The 18,043-nt window shown below is 38.4% G+C and overlaps 1 protein-coding gene across 1 annotated transcript in view; it reads right to left on the bottom strand.

Annotated features, from left to right (window-relative positions):
• Positions 1-11,243: 11,243 nt before the first annotated feature.
• Positions 11,244-18,043, bottom strand: part of LOC137045523 (KH domain-containing RNA-binding protein QKI) — a 213,995-nt gene continuing 207,195 nt past the window's right edge. The window contains exon 8 of the mRNA XM_067422205.1: positions 11,244-17,681. Within this exon, the coding sequence (XP_067278306.1) occupies positions 17,665-17,681 (17 nt within the window). The 3' untranslated portion in view covers positions 11,244-17,664. The remainder of the gene's footprint in view (positions 17,682-18,043) is intronic.

Below are 18,043 nucleotides of genomic sequence, written 5' to 3'. Positions count from 1 at the left end.
CCTAACCATAACCTACCAGTCTACTGACAGTCTACTGATACTTTAATGACAGTTAGCTGACATGTAGTTGCAAAGTTACTTATAGTTAGTAGAATATCTAAAGTGGACTATCAAAATAAAGTGTAACCGGCGCTATGGACTTTCGAACACACAAATAATGCGCCTGAACACACCTGGTTTTCAGACCAGACGCCCAAGGGTGAACAGATGGACACGTGTGCATTTGCTATTTATACAACGTGGAACTGGACGTGTCTCTAACCAAACCTCTAACCAAAGATATAACTGTCCATTTTCTGCTATGGGATAAACAGAAGGATAGTGCCTTCTGAAATAAAAGGACAATGCACTATCCAAAGCAGCAAAAAACACCACAGGAATAAAAACAATTCTACACCTGAGAAATGTCACTTTTTTTTTTTACCATCGCTATGACAATTGTTTCAATACTTTGAACAAATTTCCTAAACTCAACACACCAACACATCTATAACACACAGTTGCCAAAACGGGTAATTTCATGTTCAAAATCACAAATTGTGCACTTATTTTCAAAATACAATAGCACTAGAACAAATCTCTACCAAAACCCTAAGACTTGATCTCTTCCAACAGGAACAGTTAGTCAGTTATAGCACAATGTCATAAAAACACGAACACCAGATGGAATTACAGAAACAGCATTATTCTCAACATGATCTCATGGTCATGCGTATAAATAGTACGAGTTTGCAATCTCGTGGAATGTATATGCCAAAATGAGTTTTGGCGTGCGTATGGTATGCTGTTTTTCGCGTGCATATGATACGCACTTTATGGCGTGCATATGACACGCTCTTGGGTAGGTTTAGGGTGGTAGGGTGGGGGGTTTGTATGTATAATACGCCATGAAGTGCGTATCATATGCACGCGAAAAACCGCGTACCATAAGCACGCCAAAACTCATTTTGGCGTATACATTCCACGAGATTGCAAACTCGTACTATTTATACGCATTTTCGTGAGATCCGTCTCATTATTTTACGTGTCAGGTCGGCCCTACAACAGACAGCATACTTTATTGATCATACAAACCCGATTCCAAAAAAGTGGGGCCCTTAGATGGCACTGAAAAAAATGATACAGGAATGCTACTGTAATGGAAATCACAACGTGGGCTCAGGAATATTTCCAGAGAACATTGGTGAACACAATCCACCGCGCCATTCGCCGTCGCCGGCTAAAACTCTACAGGTCAGAAAAGAAGCCATATCTAAACATGATCCAGAAGCGCAGGCGTTTCCTCTGGGCCAAGGCTCATTTAAAATGGACTGTGGTAAAGTGGAAAACTGTTCTGGGGTCAGACAAATGAAAAGTTGAAGTTCTTTTTGGAAAACTGGGACGCCATGTTGTCCGGACTAAAGAGGACAAGGACAACCCAAGTTGTTATCAGCGCTCAGTTCAGAAGCTGCATCTCTGATGGTATGGGGTTCATGAGTGTGTGTGGCATGGGCAGCTTACACATCTGGAAAGGCCATCAATGCTGAAAGGTATATCCAATTTCTAGAACAACATATGCTCCATCCAGACGTCGTCCCTTTCAGGGAAGACCTAGCATTTTCCAACATGACAATGCCAGACCGCATCAATTACAACATCATGGCTGCGTAGAAGAAGGATCCGGCACTGAAATGGCCAGCCTGCAGTCCAGCTCTTTCACCATTAGAAAACATTTGGTGCATCATAAAGAGGAAGGTGCGACAAAGAAGACCTAAGACAGCTGAGCACCTAAAAGCCTGTATTAGACAAGAATGGGACAACATTCCTATTCCTAAACTTCAGCAACTCGTCTCCTCAGTCCCCAGACGTTTGCAGACTGTTATAAAAAGAAGAGGGGATGACACACAGGGGAAACATGGCCTTGTCCCAACTTTTTGGAGATGTGTTGATGCCTGTTAGTTTCAAAAATCTGTTTAATGGATGCGACTGTGTCCCGGCTGAGATTTGTCTATACTCGTTCACCAGCCTAAATGTTTTTATCAACACGTTCTCACAACTCGTCACATATTGACACTTGTGGTCAGCGCACAGGGTACCACTTTAACATCATTTCCCACACACAGTACAGTAAGAAACCTTTGATGGCATACATACACACGCTGGACATGGGAATGTTACTGTTATGATGAAATTATAAATTGAGTTATGATTTGCTCTTATTACATGTTGAAGTGTGTTACACATTCTCCATTTAATCAGCCAGGATAGTTTCACTTACATTTATAATTTTTTTATTTACACTATTTAGACACGTTTGAACACATAACCCAACCCCATCCCTAACGCCTGTTTCACACACACTCCGTTTGCAGTGCGTATTTTTTTCGTACCCATGTTAACGGATCACAGCTTTCACACTGTACGTGGATGCGGTCCGTCAGTGCGTTCCAGGAGCGGTGTGTGTACAGTGTGGCGATCGTTTCCACACCGAGTCTATTTTTTGCTGTGCTGCATTAAAGTGACAGAACATTGTTAGCATTAAAATAAATATGTACTGACGCGAAAATCTAATAATTTCCCCACAGATGCATATAATTTAAAATATACTTGTTTCAAAGTCAACACATGGCTTTTTTTCTCAAGTAAAGCAAGGAAATGACACTTCACTGGCATATAGTTAAAAAAGTGCCATATTGGATAGTACTCGTCCTTTCTTTGAGATGGAAAACAAAGATCTTTATGACCTGCAGGATTTATTTTAAAAGGGTTTAAAAACGAAAGAAAAGACTAGAGTCGGCTGTTTTTGATTAGCCTATTGTAAGTTTCTAATTTAAAATGTTTGTAATTTTAGGCTATAACCTGTTCAAATGTTTTGCCACTTGTGTGAGCTAAATCTAGGCTATATAAATATGAATTAATGAATTGAATAAAATGTTGTTTAAATGTAGTACGTACGTTAACCTGACTTCTATGAAAGAGTAAAAGAAGAGAATTGCAATTCTGACTAGCCATGTACAGTAGCCTAACAACTTTTGGATTTTAAATAAAAATAATGAATAAATGCTGTGTTTGTGGTATGCAACAGCACTGCAAACGCAGCATATGTGAAAACACAACAGGGCGTGCGGATCCTGCACCGCTTACACACTGCAGACGGAGTGTGTGTAAAAAATGGGAGTAAACCTACCCATTTGTGTATTATATAATATAAAATACAGGCAGATACAGCTGCAGGCACAATTTATTCAAAAGTGCATCTATTCCAAGTGTTCAGAGGCCAAACGATTGATTTGTGTGAAGAGAATCCCCAAAACTAAAGATCATTCGCACATTCAAAAATTGTCTTCAGAAGAAATGTTAGGTCAGCTTTGATAGTGAAATTGCATTGGCTCTCGTGTGTCTTGTGACCGATTGCGTCATGCTAAAGAGTCAGGTGTGTCATTTGAATGAGTGCGTTCACTGAGTGGCGAGATAATCATTTCAGCTATTAAAACATTAAGATCAACTCTGTTCTTTACATGAAGATATCATATGACTTCAGAAGACTTGGAATGCAACACAAATTATTACTTTGATATTGTTTGTGCAATAAATACCTGTGACTGTACTGTTAATTGCCTGTATTGTGTTATATTGTTGGTAGGTGGGTAGGTGTAGGGTAGAAGTGGGTTACATTTACATTTTTACATTTATGCAATTAGCAGATGCTTTTATCTAAAGCGACTTACAACTGAGGAGTACAGGGAGCGATCCGTCAAGAAGAGGCAAAGAAACACAAAAAGTGCCCTAAATACAAAGATTTGTGTACTACTCGGAGTAGCAAAAACCAGAAAAGGGAGGGAAAAGAGAAAAAAGTGGTGTAGGAAGAGTTTAGAATTTTTTTTAATGATAAGATTAAGTGCTCATGGAAGAGATGAGTTTTTACCCGTCTTTTGAATGAAGCGATTGATTCTGTTGTGCGTATGGAGGATGGAAGATCGTTCCACCAACCAGGAACAATGAAAGAAAAAGTCCTGGAGAGGGATTTCATGCCTCTCTGTGATGGTACCACACGCCTCATTAGCTGAGCGAAGGCTTCTGGTGGAGGTGTAGACTGGTAGGAGTGAGTCGAAGTATGCGGGTGCTGAGCTTGTGGAAAATCTATAAGCAAGAGTCAGGGCTTTGAATTTGATCCGGGCAGCGAGTGGTAGCCAATGCAGAGAGATGAATAGAGGTGTGACATGAGCCATTTTGGGCTCATTGAATACAAGACGTGCTGCAACGTTCTGGATCATTTGCAGCGGTTTGATTGCACATGATGGAAGTCCAGCCAGAAGCCCATTGCAATAATCAAGTCTAGAAATTACAAAAATTTAAAATCATGTTGAATGGTCGGATTAGCAGGGAAGACAAAACAAAATTGACTGTCGTTGTGTTGTGGCTTGATTTCGTTGTGGCTTGATTTGTTGTGTTGTGGCTTGATTTTGTTGTGTTGTGGATTGATTTTGTTGTGTTGTGGCTTGATTTCGTTGTGTTATGGCTTGATTTCGTTGTGTTATGGCTTAATTTTGTTGTGTTGTGGCTTAATTTCATTGTGTTGTGGCTTGATTTGTTGTGTTGTGGCTTGATTTCATTGTGTTGTGGCTTGATTTGTTGTGTTGTGACTTGATTGCGTTGTGTTGTGGCTTGATTTTGTTGTGTTGTGGCTTGAATTCGTTGTGTTGCGGCTTGATTTCGTTGTGTTATGGCTTGATTTCGTTGTGTTGTGGCTTGATTCTGTTGTGTTGTGGCTTGATTTCATTGTGTTGTGGCTTGATTTCGTTGTGTTGTGGCTTGATTCTGTTGTGTTGTGGCTTGATTTGTTGTGTTGTGGCTTGATTTTGTTGTGTTGTGGCTTCATTTTGTTGTGTTGTGGCTTGATTTTGTTGTGTTGTGGCTTGATTCCATTTGTTGTGGCTTGATTTCATTGTGTTGTGGCTTGATTTCATTGTGTTGTGGCTTGCTTCCGTTGTGTTGTGGCTTGATTTCGTTGTGTTGTGGCTTGATTTTGTTGTGATGTGGCTTGATTTCGTTGTGTTGTGGCTTGATTTTGTTGTGTTGTGGCTTGATTTGTTGTGTTGTGGCTTGATTTTGTTGTGTTGTGGATTGATTTCATTGTGTTGTGGCTTGATTTCATTGTGTTGTGGCTTGCTTCCGTTGTGTTGTGGCTTGATTTTGTTGTGTTGTGGCTTGATTTTGTTGTGATGTGGCTTGATTTAGTTGTGTTGTGGCTTGATTTTGTTGTGTTGTGGCTTGATTTGTTGTGTTGTGGCTTGATTTTGTTGTGTTGTGGATTGATTTTGTTGTGTTGTGGCTTGATTTCGTTGTGATATGGCTTGATTTCATTGTGTTGTGGCTTCATTTTGTTGTGTCGTGGCTTGATTTTGTTGTGTTGTGGCTTGATTTCGTTGTGTTATGGCTTGATTTCATTGTGTTGTGGCTTGATTTGTTGTGTTGTGACTTGATTGCGTTGTGTTGTGGCTTGATTCCATTTGTTGTGGCTTGATTTTGTTGTGTTGTGGCTTTATTCTGTTGTGTTGTGACTTTATTCTGTTGTGTTGTGGCTTTATTCTGTTGTGTTGTGGCTTGATTTCGTAGTGTTATGGCTTGATTTCGTTGTGTTATGGCTTAATTTTGTTGTGTTGTGGCTTGATTTCATTGTGTTGTGGCTTGATTTGTTGTGTTGTGACTTGATTGCGTTGTGTTGTGGCTTGATTCCATTTGTTGTGGCTTGATTCTGTTGTGTTGTGGCTTTATTCTGTTGTGTTGTGACTTTATTCTGTTGTGTTGTGGCTTTATTCTGTTGTGTTGTGGCTTTATTCTGTTGTGTTGTGGCTTGATTTCATTGTGTTGTGACTTTATTCTGTTGTGTTGTGGCTTTATTCTGTTGTGTTGTGGCTTTATTCTGTTGTGTTGTGACTTGATTTCGTTGTGTTATGGCTTAATTTTGTTGTGTTGTGGCTTGATTTCATTGTGTTGTGGCTTGATTTGTTGTGTTGTGACTTGATTGCGTTGTGTTGTGGCTTGATTCCATTTGTTGTGGCTTGATTCTGTTGTGTTGTGGCTTTATTCTGTTGTGTTGTGACTTTATTCTGTTGTGTTGTGGCTTTATTCTGTTGTGTTGTGGCTTGATTTCATTCTGTTGTGACTTTATTCCGTTGTGTTGTGGCTTTATTCTGTTGTGTTGTGGCTTTATTCTGTTGTGTTGTGGCTTGATTTCATTGTGTTGTGACTTTATTCTGTTGTGTTGTGGCTTTATTCTGTTGTGTTGTGGCTTGATTTCATTGTGTTGTGACTTTATTCTGTTGTGTTGTGACTTTATTCTGTTGTGTTGTGGCTTTATTCTGTTGTGTTGTGGCTTTATTCCGTTGTGTTGTGGCTTTATTCTGTTGTGTTGTGGCTTGATTTCATTCTGTTGTGACTTTATTCCGTTGTGTTGTGGCTTTATTCTGTTGTGTTGTGGCTTTATTCTGTTGTGTTGTGGCTTTATTCTGTTGTGTTGTGGCTTGATTTCATTGTGTTGTGACTTTATTCTGTTGTGTTGTGGCTTTATTCTGTTGTGTTGTGGCTTTATTCTGTTGTGTTGTGGCTTGATTTCATTGTGTTGTGACTTTATTCTGTTGTGTTGTGACTTTATTCTGTTGTGTTGTGGCTTTATTCTGTTGTGTTGTGGCTTTATTCTGTTGTGTTGTGGCTTTATTCTGTTGTGTTGTGGCTTTATTCTGTTGTGTTGTGGCTTGATTCTGTTGTGTTGTGGCTTTATTCTGTTGTGTTGTGGCTTTTTTCTGTTGTGTTGTGGCTTGATTTCATTGTGTTGTGACTTTATTCTGTTGTGTTGTGGCTTTATTCTGTTGTGTTGTGGCTTGATTTTGTTGTGTTGTGGCTTTATTCTGTTGTGTTGTGGCTTTATTCTGTTGTGTTGTGGCTTTATTCTGTTGTGTTGTGGCTTTATTCTGTTGTGTTGTGGCTTTATTCTGTTGTGTTGTGACTTTATTCTGTTGTGTTGTGGCTTTATTCTGTTGTGTTGTGGCTTTATTCTGTTGTGTTGTGGCTTTATTCTGTTGTGTTATGGCTTTATTCTGTTGTGTTATGGCTTTATTCTGTTGTGTTGTGGCTTTATTCTGTTGTGTTGTGGATTTATTCTGTTGTGTTGTGGCTTTATTCTGTTGTGTTGTGGCTTTATTCTGTTGTGTTGTGGCTTGATTCTGTTGTGTTGTGGCTTTATTCTGTTGTGTTGTGGCTTTATTCTGTTGTGTTGTGGCTTGATTCTGTTGTGTTGTGGCTTGATTTCATTGTGTTGTGACTTTATTCTGTTGTGTTGTGGCTTGATTCTGTTGTGTTGTGGCTTTATTCTGTTGTGTTGTGGCTTTATTCTGTTGTGTTGTGGCTTTATTCTGTTGTGTTGTGGCTTTATTCTGTTGTGTTGTGGCTTTATTCTGTTGTGTTGTGGCTTGATTCTGTTGTGTTATGGCTTTATTCTGTTGTGTTGTGGCTTTATTTCATTGTGTTGTGACTTTATTCTGTTGTGTTGTGGCTTTATTCTGTTGTGTTGTGGCTTTATTCTGTTGTGTTGTGGCTTTATTCTGTTGTGTTGTGGCTTTATTCTGTTGTGTTGTGGCTTTATTCTGTTGTGTTGTGGCTTTATTCTGTTGTGTTGTGGCTTTTTTCTGTTGTGTTGTGGCTTGATTTCATTGTGTTGTGACTTTATTCTGTTGTGTTGTGGCTTTATTCTGTTGTGTTGTGGCTTGATTTTGTTGTGTTGTGGCTTTATTCTGTTGTGTTGTGGCTTTATTCTGTTGTGTTGTGGCTTTATTCTGTTGTGTTGTGGCTTTATTCTGTTGTGTTGTGACTTTATTCTGTTGTGTTGTGGCTTTATTCTGTTGTGTTGTGGCTTTATTCTGTTGTGTTGTGGCTTTATTCTGTTGTGTTGTGGCTTTATTCTGTTGTGTTATGGCTTTATTCTGTTGTGTTGTGGCTTTATTCTGTTGTGTTGTGGATTTATTCTGTTGTGTTGTGGCTTTATTCTGTTGTGTTGTGGCTTTATTCTGTTGTGTTGTGGCTTGATTCTGTTGTGTTGTGGCTTTATTCTGTTGTGTTGTGGCTTTATTCTGTTGTGTTGTGGCTTGATTCTGTTGTGTTGTGGCTTGATTTCATTGTGTTGTGACTTTATTCTGTTGTGTTGTGGCTTGATTCTGTTGTGTTGTGGCTTTATTCTGTTGTGTTGTGGCTTTATTCTGTTGTGTTGTGGCTTTATTCTGTTGTGTTGTGGCTTTATTCTGTTGTGTTGTGGCTTGATTCTGTTGTGTTGTGGCTTTATTCTGTTGTGTTGTGGCTTTTTTCTGTTGTGTTGTGGCTTGATTTCATTGTGTTGTGACTTTATTTTGTTGTGTTGTGGCTTTATTCTGTTGTGTTGTGGCTTGATTTTGTTGTGTTGTGGCTTTATTCTGTTGTGTTGTGGCTTTATTCTGTTGTGTTGTGGCTTTATTCTGTTGTGTTGTGGCTTTATTCTGTTGTGTTGTGGCTTTATTCTGTTGTGTTGTGACTTTATTCTGTTGTGTTGTGGCTTTATTCTGTTGTGTTGTGGCTTTATTCTGTTGTGTTGTGGCTTTATTCTGTTGTGTTATGGCTTTATTCTGCTGTGTTATGGCTTTATTCTGTTGTGTTGTGGCTTTATTCTGTTGTGTTGTGGATTTATTCTGTTGTGTTGTGGCTTTATTCTGTTGTGTTGTGGCTTGATTCTGTTGTGTTGTGGCTTTATTCTGTTGTGTTGTGGCTTGATTTCATTGTGTTGTGACTTGATTTCATTGTGTTGTGACTTTATTCTGTTGTGTTGTGGCTTTATTCTGTTGTGTTGTGGCTTGATTCTGTTGTGTTGTGGCTTTATTCTGTTGTGTTGTGGCTTTATTCTGTTGTGTTGTGGCTTTATTCTGTTGTGTTGTGGCTTTATTCTGTTGTGTTATGGCTTTATTCTGTTGTGTTATGGCTTTATTCTGTTGTGTTGTGGCTTTATTCTGTTGTGTTGTGGCTTTATTCTGTTGTGTTGTGGCTTTATTCTGTTGTGTTGTGGCTTTATTCTGTTGTGTTGTGGCTTTATTCTGTTGTGTTGTGGCTTTATTCTGTTGTGTTGTGGCTTTATTCTGTTGTGTTGTGGCTTTATTCTGTTGTGTTGTGGCTTTATTCTGTTGTGTTGTGGCTTTATTCTGTTGTGTTGTGGCTTGATTCTGTTGTGTTGTGGCTTGATTTCATTGTGTTGTGGCTTGATTTCATTGTGTTGTGGCTTGATTCTGTTGTGTTGTGGCTTTATTCTGTTGTGTTGTGGCTTTATTCTGTTGTGTTGTGGCTTTATTCTGTTGTGTTGTGGCTTTATTCTGTTGTGTTGTGGCTTTATTCTGTTGTGTTATGGCTTTATTCTGTTGTGTTGTGACTTTATTCTGTTGTGTTGTGGCTTTATTCTGTTGTGTTGTGGCTTTATTCTGTTGTGTTGTGGCTTTATTCTGTTGTGTTGTGGCTTGATTCTGTTGTGTTGTGGCTTTATTCTGTTGTGTTGTGGCTTTATTCTGTTGTGTTGTGGCTTTATTCTGTTGTGTTGTGGCTTTATTCTGTTGTGTTGTGGCTTTATTCTGTTGTGTTGTGGCTTTATTCTGTTGTGTTGTGGCTTTATTCTGTTGTGTTGTGGCTTTATTCTGTTGTGTTGTGGCTTTATTCTGTTGTGTTGTGGCTTTATTCTGTTGTGTTGTGGCTTTATTCTGTTGTGTTGTGGCTTTATTCTGTTGTGTTGTGGCTTTATTCTGTTGTGTTATGGCTTTATTCTGTTGTGTTGTGGCTTGATTCTGTTGTGTTGTGGCTTTATTCTGTTGTGTTGTGGCTTTATTCTGTTGTGTTGTGGCTTTATTCTGTTGTGTTGTGGCTTTATTCTGTTGTGTTGTGGCTTTATTCTGTTGTGTTGTGGCTTTATTCTGTTGTGTTGTGGCTTGATTCTGTTGTGTTGTGGCTTGATTTCATTGTGTTGTGGCTTGATTTCGTTGTGTTGTGGCTTGATTCTGTTGTGTTGTGGCTTTATTCTGTTGTGTTGTGGCTTTATTCTGTTGTGTTGTGGCTTTATTCTGTTGTGTTGTGGCTTTATTCTGTTGTGTTATGGCTTTATTCTGTTGTGTTATGGCTTTATTCTGTTGTGTTGTGGCTTGATTCTGTTGTGTTGTGGCTTTATTCTGTTGTGTTGTGACTTTATTCTGTTGTGTTGTGGCTTTATTCTGTTGTGTTGTGGCTTTATTCTGTTGTGTTGTGGCTTTATTCTGTTGTGTTGTGGCTTTATTCTGTTGTGTTATGGCTTTATTCTGTTGTGTTATGGCTTTATTCTGTTGTGTTGTGACTTTATTCTGTTGTGTTGTGACTTTATTCTGTTGTGTTGTGGCTTTATTCTGTTGTGTTGTGCACTTCTGCGCCACCTGGAATATGTTTGCAACAACAATATAATAAAAAACACCAGCGATCTTTGAACGATTTGATTTATTTTCAGCAATAATCACACTAGACAGTTCTTCCACTAAATATCGTTCATAATGTCATGACTCTCTGGAAAGCTTGATTCTGACCAGACGCTCGTATCCGTTGATTATTTCGCTGTATAATGAGTGCTATTTTACAGTGACTCACAATGCAGTTAATCCAATTATACTAAAAACTAATCCCACTATGTGATTTCTGTAGCTAAATGTTGCAGTTCCAGCAGGCGTCATCAGGAAAAGTGCTCATCTGGCAATACTGACCACGGCTAAGGCCAATAATGTGCTAGTGTATTGTGTTGAGGTGCTATTGATGCTGTATTGATTCCCCTGCTCAAGGTCATGAGCAAAGAGACGCATCTCTTCTGAGTTCACTTCGCTGATTGATTGTCTATTAGGGAAGAGCGTTAAATATCCCCTGCATTATAGCTTTGAAGCTAATGACAAAGGCAGCGTGCGCATGACTTATTAAGGCCGGGATGAAATAGAGCTCCACCAATTGTGGAAGTGCTTTCTTGGCACAGATCGCAGCAGCCGAGTCTCCAGCCGCAGAAGCTTCACACAGGACCTTGTTTAGTCACATCAGCAAATAACCTCTGTGATAAATCAGTGCTGGATAATGCTATGCAATATCACTCGCTTATGATAAAACACCCTGATGTGCTATCGGCTTTAATGAGCAAAAAGCACAATTATTCATGAAACAACGAGGACGTCTTTTCATCTACTCAGGATACAGAGACAAGGCATTTAATGTTGTTTATTACATACATATAAAATTAGATAGAAAAATACATTATAAACCAGTAACAATGGCTGCTAAAACAGACATGTCTTCTCATAGGCAATACTTGGGCAGGGAACACACACGTTTGGGTCGTACACACACATATCCACATGTATGATAAAAGACATTCACATGATCAGACTTGATTCTTAAAGCCGAAGTGTGTCACTTTGTCGATGTTAAAATACTTTTTTCTCCCATAAGACATCTTGAAGCATGAGTCGATATGTCGTCGTTTGGCTTAACCAATGGGACGGGTCAGGGGGCGGGGCTACCAGCTGGACTGACCATGCTTGGAAAAATCGTAATTTTTTTATTATTTGTCTGAAATTACACACTTCACCGTTGAACTTAAAAATCCAGGACTAATCAGAATAATATTGCGATTGAGTGTGAGACATCATGCTTGATCAATTACTGTAAACCCCCCCTCTCATCTTTCTTCATTAAGTGTTTTTTTTTTTTATTCTTTTTCTTCATATTTCTGTAATCTTACTAACCTAAAAAAAACTCTGCTTTTAAAACATAGGTCATTCACATTTCACACTCCAAAGCATTTTCCATATCTGTACCTTCGTTGATATCGTAATATTGTTATGGCACTGCAGAATGATAAATGAAAACGGAGGGAAATGCAGACACAACAGGAAGACATGTTTAATGTCACAGACTCCTCTCAAGACGTCACAGGCCATTGTGTTGCATAGTAAAGAAAGAGATTCGAGAGGGACGAACGGGACAATGACACGGAGCCGTACACACAGCTGACCCACCGCCTTCATGCCGTCTCAAACACACACTAAACCACTCTATAATCAGTATTTAATGTGTTTCCGAAAATAAACTATATAAGATATTAAAACTTGCTGGAAGAGAACATCTCTTGAATTAAAGTCTATTATTCTACACTGTAAAAAAATTTTACAGTGTAGAAAAAAAGTTGCCTGGTTGCCTTAAATTTTTGAGTTCATTGAAATTAAAATTTTGAGTTAATACAATGAACATTTTTTGAGATTCGACAACCTTTATTAAAATACTATTCAAAGATTTTGTAAGTATATTGGGTAATTGTGTGTGTTTTATTTCTGATGACGCAGTGAAACATGCCAAATAGTGCTATTTTCATGATTTATCACATTTTTCATGTGGTTCAGATTCAATAATATTTTGAGTTTCTGTTTATTAAACCAATTTCCTTCATTGTATCAACTCAATTTTTTTATTTCAATAAACTACAAATATTAAGGCAACCAGGTTACTTACTTTTTTAAGTTTAACCAACAAAAACTAAAATATTTTTTTTACAGTGTAACTCCACTGGAAACTTTTACTTTATGCTTAAAACAAGAGAAATAAACTATATATAAACTACATATGCTCTCTCAAAACTCTTTATTTTATTTCTTATAGCAGGTTTTAATAGTTAACTCGAGCTAAAAACATCAAAACACGTCGATTGCTTGAAATAAAACAAAAATACAGGGCAAAAGTTAGGAGACATTCCCATTTGTCAAGTGTTTTAAACAAGTCTCATCAAGCCTGCATTTATTTGATCAAAAATACAGAAAAAATGTAATCTTGTGAAATATTAGTACCATTTAAAATAATGGTATCTTAAAAATATTAAGCGGCACAACTGTTTCCAACACGGATAATAAATCCTCATGTGAGAATGATTAGTGAAGGCTCATGATCACTGAAGACTGGAGGAATGATGATTAATTCAGCTTCGATCACAGGTTTTCTAGGTGAATATACATTAAAATGTAATTTATACCATTATTTAAAATGTTTAATAATATTTACGAATTTCATCCCCTCCCTGTATTTTAGATCAAATAAACATATTATTAAAAAAATTCTTTTAAAAACATTAAAAGTAGTAATGTTTCCAAACCTTTCACCGCTACTATATATACAGTCAAACCAGAAATGATTCAGACACCAGATATATATATTTTGACAAGTGTGTAAAGGACATTATAGTTCATTTATCTAAGTGAGGATTGCAAAGTCAAAGTGCATGTTTTGCTGAAGTGTTTGCTCTTTAATTGATAATAAATTGCTAATTAATTGTAATCCATTACATCTCTTTCTATCAAAGTTATCTGACATTATCAAGGTGAATTTGTTCTGACACAGTTTATCTCTTGAGTTCTTGTCATATTTTATTACTATTTACTAAACTATTATGAATAAATGGTGATGATGTGATAATTAAAAAAAAAAATGGTTTCACTGTATATGTATATATCATTTCAGCAAACATTGATCATTGTTATTTAGTTTAACTTAATATAGAGATGAAATAAATCATATAAACAAATATGAATGAAAAAAAGACAAAACACAAAACAAAATGTTTTGTAAAAGTAAAGGTAAAAGTTTACCTAAAATAATTCCAAATATTAAAAAAAAAGCTGTAATAGTATCTAAATGATACTAAAATAACACTGCTTATTATGGAAATTCAGATATGTTTACTGTAAAACAAAATACTGATTAAAACAAAGTTTTTTGTTACACTTAATTTGGTAACTTTATGTTAGTGTCTTATAACTATAAATGATGCATGATTACATGTAATTAACGCTTCACCAAACCCTAACTGTATATAAAGCCGCGTTTCCACCGCAGGAACTTTACCCCGGAACCAGGAACTTTGGGTGGTTCTTGGTGTGTTTAGACTGCAGGAACCAGGGTCTAAATGAAGTTCCGGGTAAATATTTCCCCCTCCAAACGGCCCTGCTCACGAGGTAGTACTTTTTCAAAGTTCAGGAACTTTTGAGGGCGGGACTTGGGCGCTGAACATGCTGATTGGTTTAGCATTTTATTTCAGCCGGCATTTTTAAAAGTCTTTTGTGAGGTTCGGTCTGCGTTCAGTAAATATCAGTCTTGCTCTCTGTCTGATGGCGCGCGTTCATCTCAGCCATCTCATGCTGCGTTCACACCGCACGCGAATGACGCGATTCGCGCGAGTGATTTACATGTTAAGTCAATGCAGAGACACGAATAGGCATTCTGCGGCGCGATTCGCACGAACGAGGGAGCAAGGATCACGCGAATTGAGCATTTTGAACGCGTGATTCGCGCGAATCACGAGAAACATGCGAATCGCTCAAGTTGAAAAATTTGAACTTTGGCGGATATTCTCGCCGCGTTAACCAATGAGGAGCCTGCTTACTGCTGTCACCTAACGTTATACATAACCAGCAAAAGCAGCACAGCTTGGATCTCTTCCACTCATTATACATTTTTTTTACAGTCTATTTTTCACCATGTAAACGACCTGACCGATTACTTTTAAGTGTGTGTCCTTACATGACGTTTTTCTGAGGGGTAAACTTTTTATTTCGTAAGTTATGAAGATAATGTTGGAGTAATGATACAGCGTATATATCCCAGGCAGTTTTTAGCGCCTGACAGAAGAATTTATTTTTTTCTGAGATGATTATTAAACTTTACAACAAATAAATAGCTTATTATATAATACTGTATTAGTCCTGGTGGCCGTTAAGAGTTGCTATGGCTACAGTTAACACACTCCAGCTGCTGGAGAAAACAGCGTTGACATTTTTGATGCGGCAGACAAACTGCATGTGACACAATAATGATTGCGATTGAAAGTCATCACATGTAAACACCAGATCGGTTTAGATAACGTCTCATGTAAACAGTCCACTAAATCTTTCAATCGGTACACGCAAAAATGATTACTGTCCATCAGTGACTTGGAGGAGCAGTCGCGCGCAGTCCTACATCAACGGACTAATCTGCCTAATCTTCACTAAACTTTAGATCGCAGTGGAAACGCAGACAGTTGCAGGTCTGGGGGGAGAAAAGTTCCTGTAAAAAAGTTACTGGTACAAATTGTTCCGGATAATTTTGGTGGAAACGGGGCTTAATAAGTACATGTAGTTAAAGCTGCAGTCTGTAAGTTTTGCCTCTTTATCGCCATCTCTGTTTGAAACCAGCAATTGCAGTTATTTGCTGAATTATCATCTTTACATGGGTTGTGCATCGATTCGGCAACTCCTCAGCGAGGATGAATCTAATATTTTGAGGAGTATGTGCGACTGTCATTCATTCACCACATCGGTGTGGATACTGTACACCCAAATCACAGATTATAGGTCTTGGAAGTATGACCAAAATAAGAATTTTCTTCGCAAAATGCCATCTGAACAAGTAACATGTCTGCCACTTTTGTTCCGACCAACTGATAAAAAAAGCATTAAAATAAATCACGCTACCAACGGTGACTAAATCTAACGATTGCTTCAAACCGTGTAAATTATATTTTATTGTTATACTTTGTAAGAACATCAGTATTGCGTGTGTATTTAGTGTGTATTAGTGTTACCTGTAGATTTCAAGTTCTGTACAGTCTAATCTTGCGCTTTTGTCTCCGAATAAATCTCCAGTTGTCACTGATGATCGGTGTTTGTCTCTTTGTAAATTACTTTTCATCAAAATTCTGTTTAATTATTCCAGCTGCTGTGAGAAAGAGCTATAAATGATCCGCCACCTGCAGCGTCCTCACATGCGATAGACTATTAGCCGGACTTTATGTGAACAGACGTGACTTAATGATACAAAGACAAACGGTGCTCGAATTTCCCACGAAAAGCTAGCAGTACCACTCAAATGACTACATTATTATAAGCATACCATTGTGAATCTGGCTAATCTAAGGAGATAGTTTTGAACACTGGCTGGTTATGTACTTGGTCAAACATTTATTTTGGATCATTTTTAACCAAAAAAGTTACGGACTGCAGCTTTAATTATTATGACTGAGTACTTAAATGTGTAATTATACTGTAACATGGACACCTTAAAAGGAAGTGTAACCCTTTATTTTATAGTGACAAAGTATTGTACTTAATTATTGTACTCAAAAAAGTACCAAGTTTTTTTTGCACTGACTATATAGTACTATACTGATATTACAGTGCAGTAAACTTCAACATAAAGTGCAAATTAATTCATTCAAGTGCTGCGAGCAAAATACCCACCATTCTGAAGGATGTGTCAAGACTGAAGGCAACAAATACACTTTGACTCCTGAAGTTTGTTTGACAGTATGGTGTGTGAAAGGCTGTGTAACACTAGGATGAAGCGTTGAGCAGGAAGGCAGGTCTAGGCTGGTGATACGTCAGTAATGTGTTTCCGGAAGGGAAAGCTGTGTGTACTGACCCGGGCTGAGTTTCCCAAAAGCATCGCACGTCTAAGTAGATCATAGAGACCATTAACTTGAGGTTCTTACAAAGTCATTTGTCCTTTGTGTCAAAGTAGAGCAAGCTACGTCATAAATATAGCGGGGACATCAGTTTACAGTCAGGAATTTGTAATGTCTCATCGCATCCAGTGTAGACAGCATCACTGCTTATAATGTGTTGGGTTTTATCACATCGCTTCACGCCGCTCGAGTCCGGTAGACACAATGCTTTTTTTGGGAAATGCAGCCCTGGTCTGATCATTCACCACTGATGATGACATTCATCTTGAACATGAACCATGAGAACGATGATAAGGCACTTGAATGATATTTCCCTATCAGCCCCATCGGTACAACGATAGGGTTATTTTGGTCATCCATGTCTACATCCAATTAAAGAAAACTGGATTGGTTTCACTTCATAAAGGGTTCAGTACTGTTTTTTTTTGTTCTCTTCACAATATTCGACTGTATAAAATATTGAGTTGTAAAAATATACGTTCTCTGGAGGATAATAAAAGTGTTGTTTCTGTACATGTTTTCTTTTGTCACTCTTATTTATCTACAAATTTCATACATTTGTACAGCAGATAGGCAAGCATGGCTTATACATCCTCAGAGAGGCTTGTTCACTGAAAGTGTCGGATTGTTCTTCTTCTTCCATGATTTCAGCCGTCTCACTGAAATCGCTTCTCAAACGGCCCGTCGTGGCAGGCGTAGTTCACCGGATTGCGATGATGCGATACAGAAGTACATGCACCATTCACACCATCATGCGGTACATTCAGACTCATTACCGTAACTGCAGGGTCACTTGAGCGCCGCGGTTGGGCAGTCCGGTTCCTCAACAGTGCTGTCGTGGAGCTGTGGGGTTTCGCACAGCGAACTGGGAGAGTCGCTGAAGGTCTGGCTTTGATTTCGAGGGTGCGGGACAAATCATTATTGCTTATTGCTTACAAAGAGTGCAGATCTACTGCGGCAGGAGCATCCGCCTGCCCGCCTCCGTGTCCAACGAGTGGAAGCTGTATATCCACAGCCTGTGACAGCTTTTAGATACTCTTTTTTGTGTTTCATTCATTGATTTTAGGACAGAGATGTGATCTGCAGGCAGGTAATGGGCAGGTCATCATTGGGTGAAGAGGTCAGAAGGTCAGGGGTTAGTTGCCAGGGGTGGCTGGGTGGGTTAGAGAGACAAACGAACAGAAAAGAGGGAGGGAAACAAAGGAGAAAGGAAACAAAAGATAGAGGAGATTAGTTTCAGCTAGTGAAAGCAGGATGACAATATGAAAAGCATTTATTAACCTATCACAAGTAGGCTCTTGATTCAGTCGAGTCTCCCACAGCACAGCTTTAAAGTCCCACTGAAGGTGCTTGGCACGCGCACCATTATTCAATGTGTTGACGTAATTTCCACTGAAACAGGAAAACAGGACGGGGTATATCGAGCAGCTTTTTAAAAATAGCCAATAGCGTTTCGTTTATAACACAGCTCGGGCTGAGCCAATGAGATCGGTAAAACTGCAGTTTCCTTCCAAT

Source organism: Pseudorasbora parva, chromosome 17, assembly GCF_024679245.1.
Source record: "Pseudorasbora parva isolate DD20220531a chromosome 17, ASM2467924v1, whole genome shotgun sequence".
Classification (NCBI taxonomy): Eukaryota; Metazoa; Chordata; class Actinopteri; order Cypriniformes; family Gobionidae; genus Pseudorasbora; species Pseudorasbora parva.
Note: the sequence above shows the minus strand (reverse complement) of the source record. Positions and strands in the feature narration are given on the sequence as shown.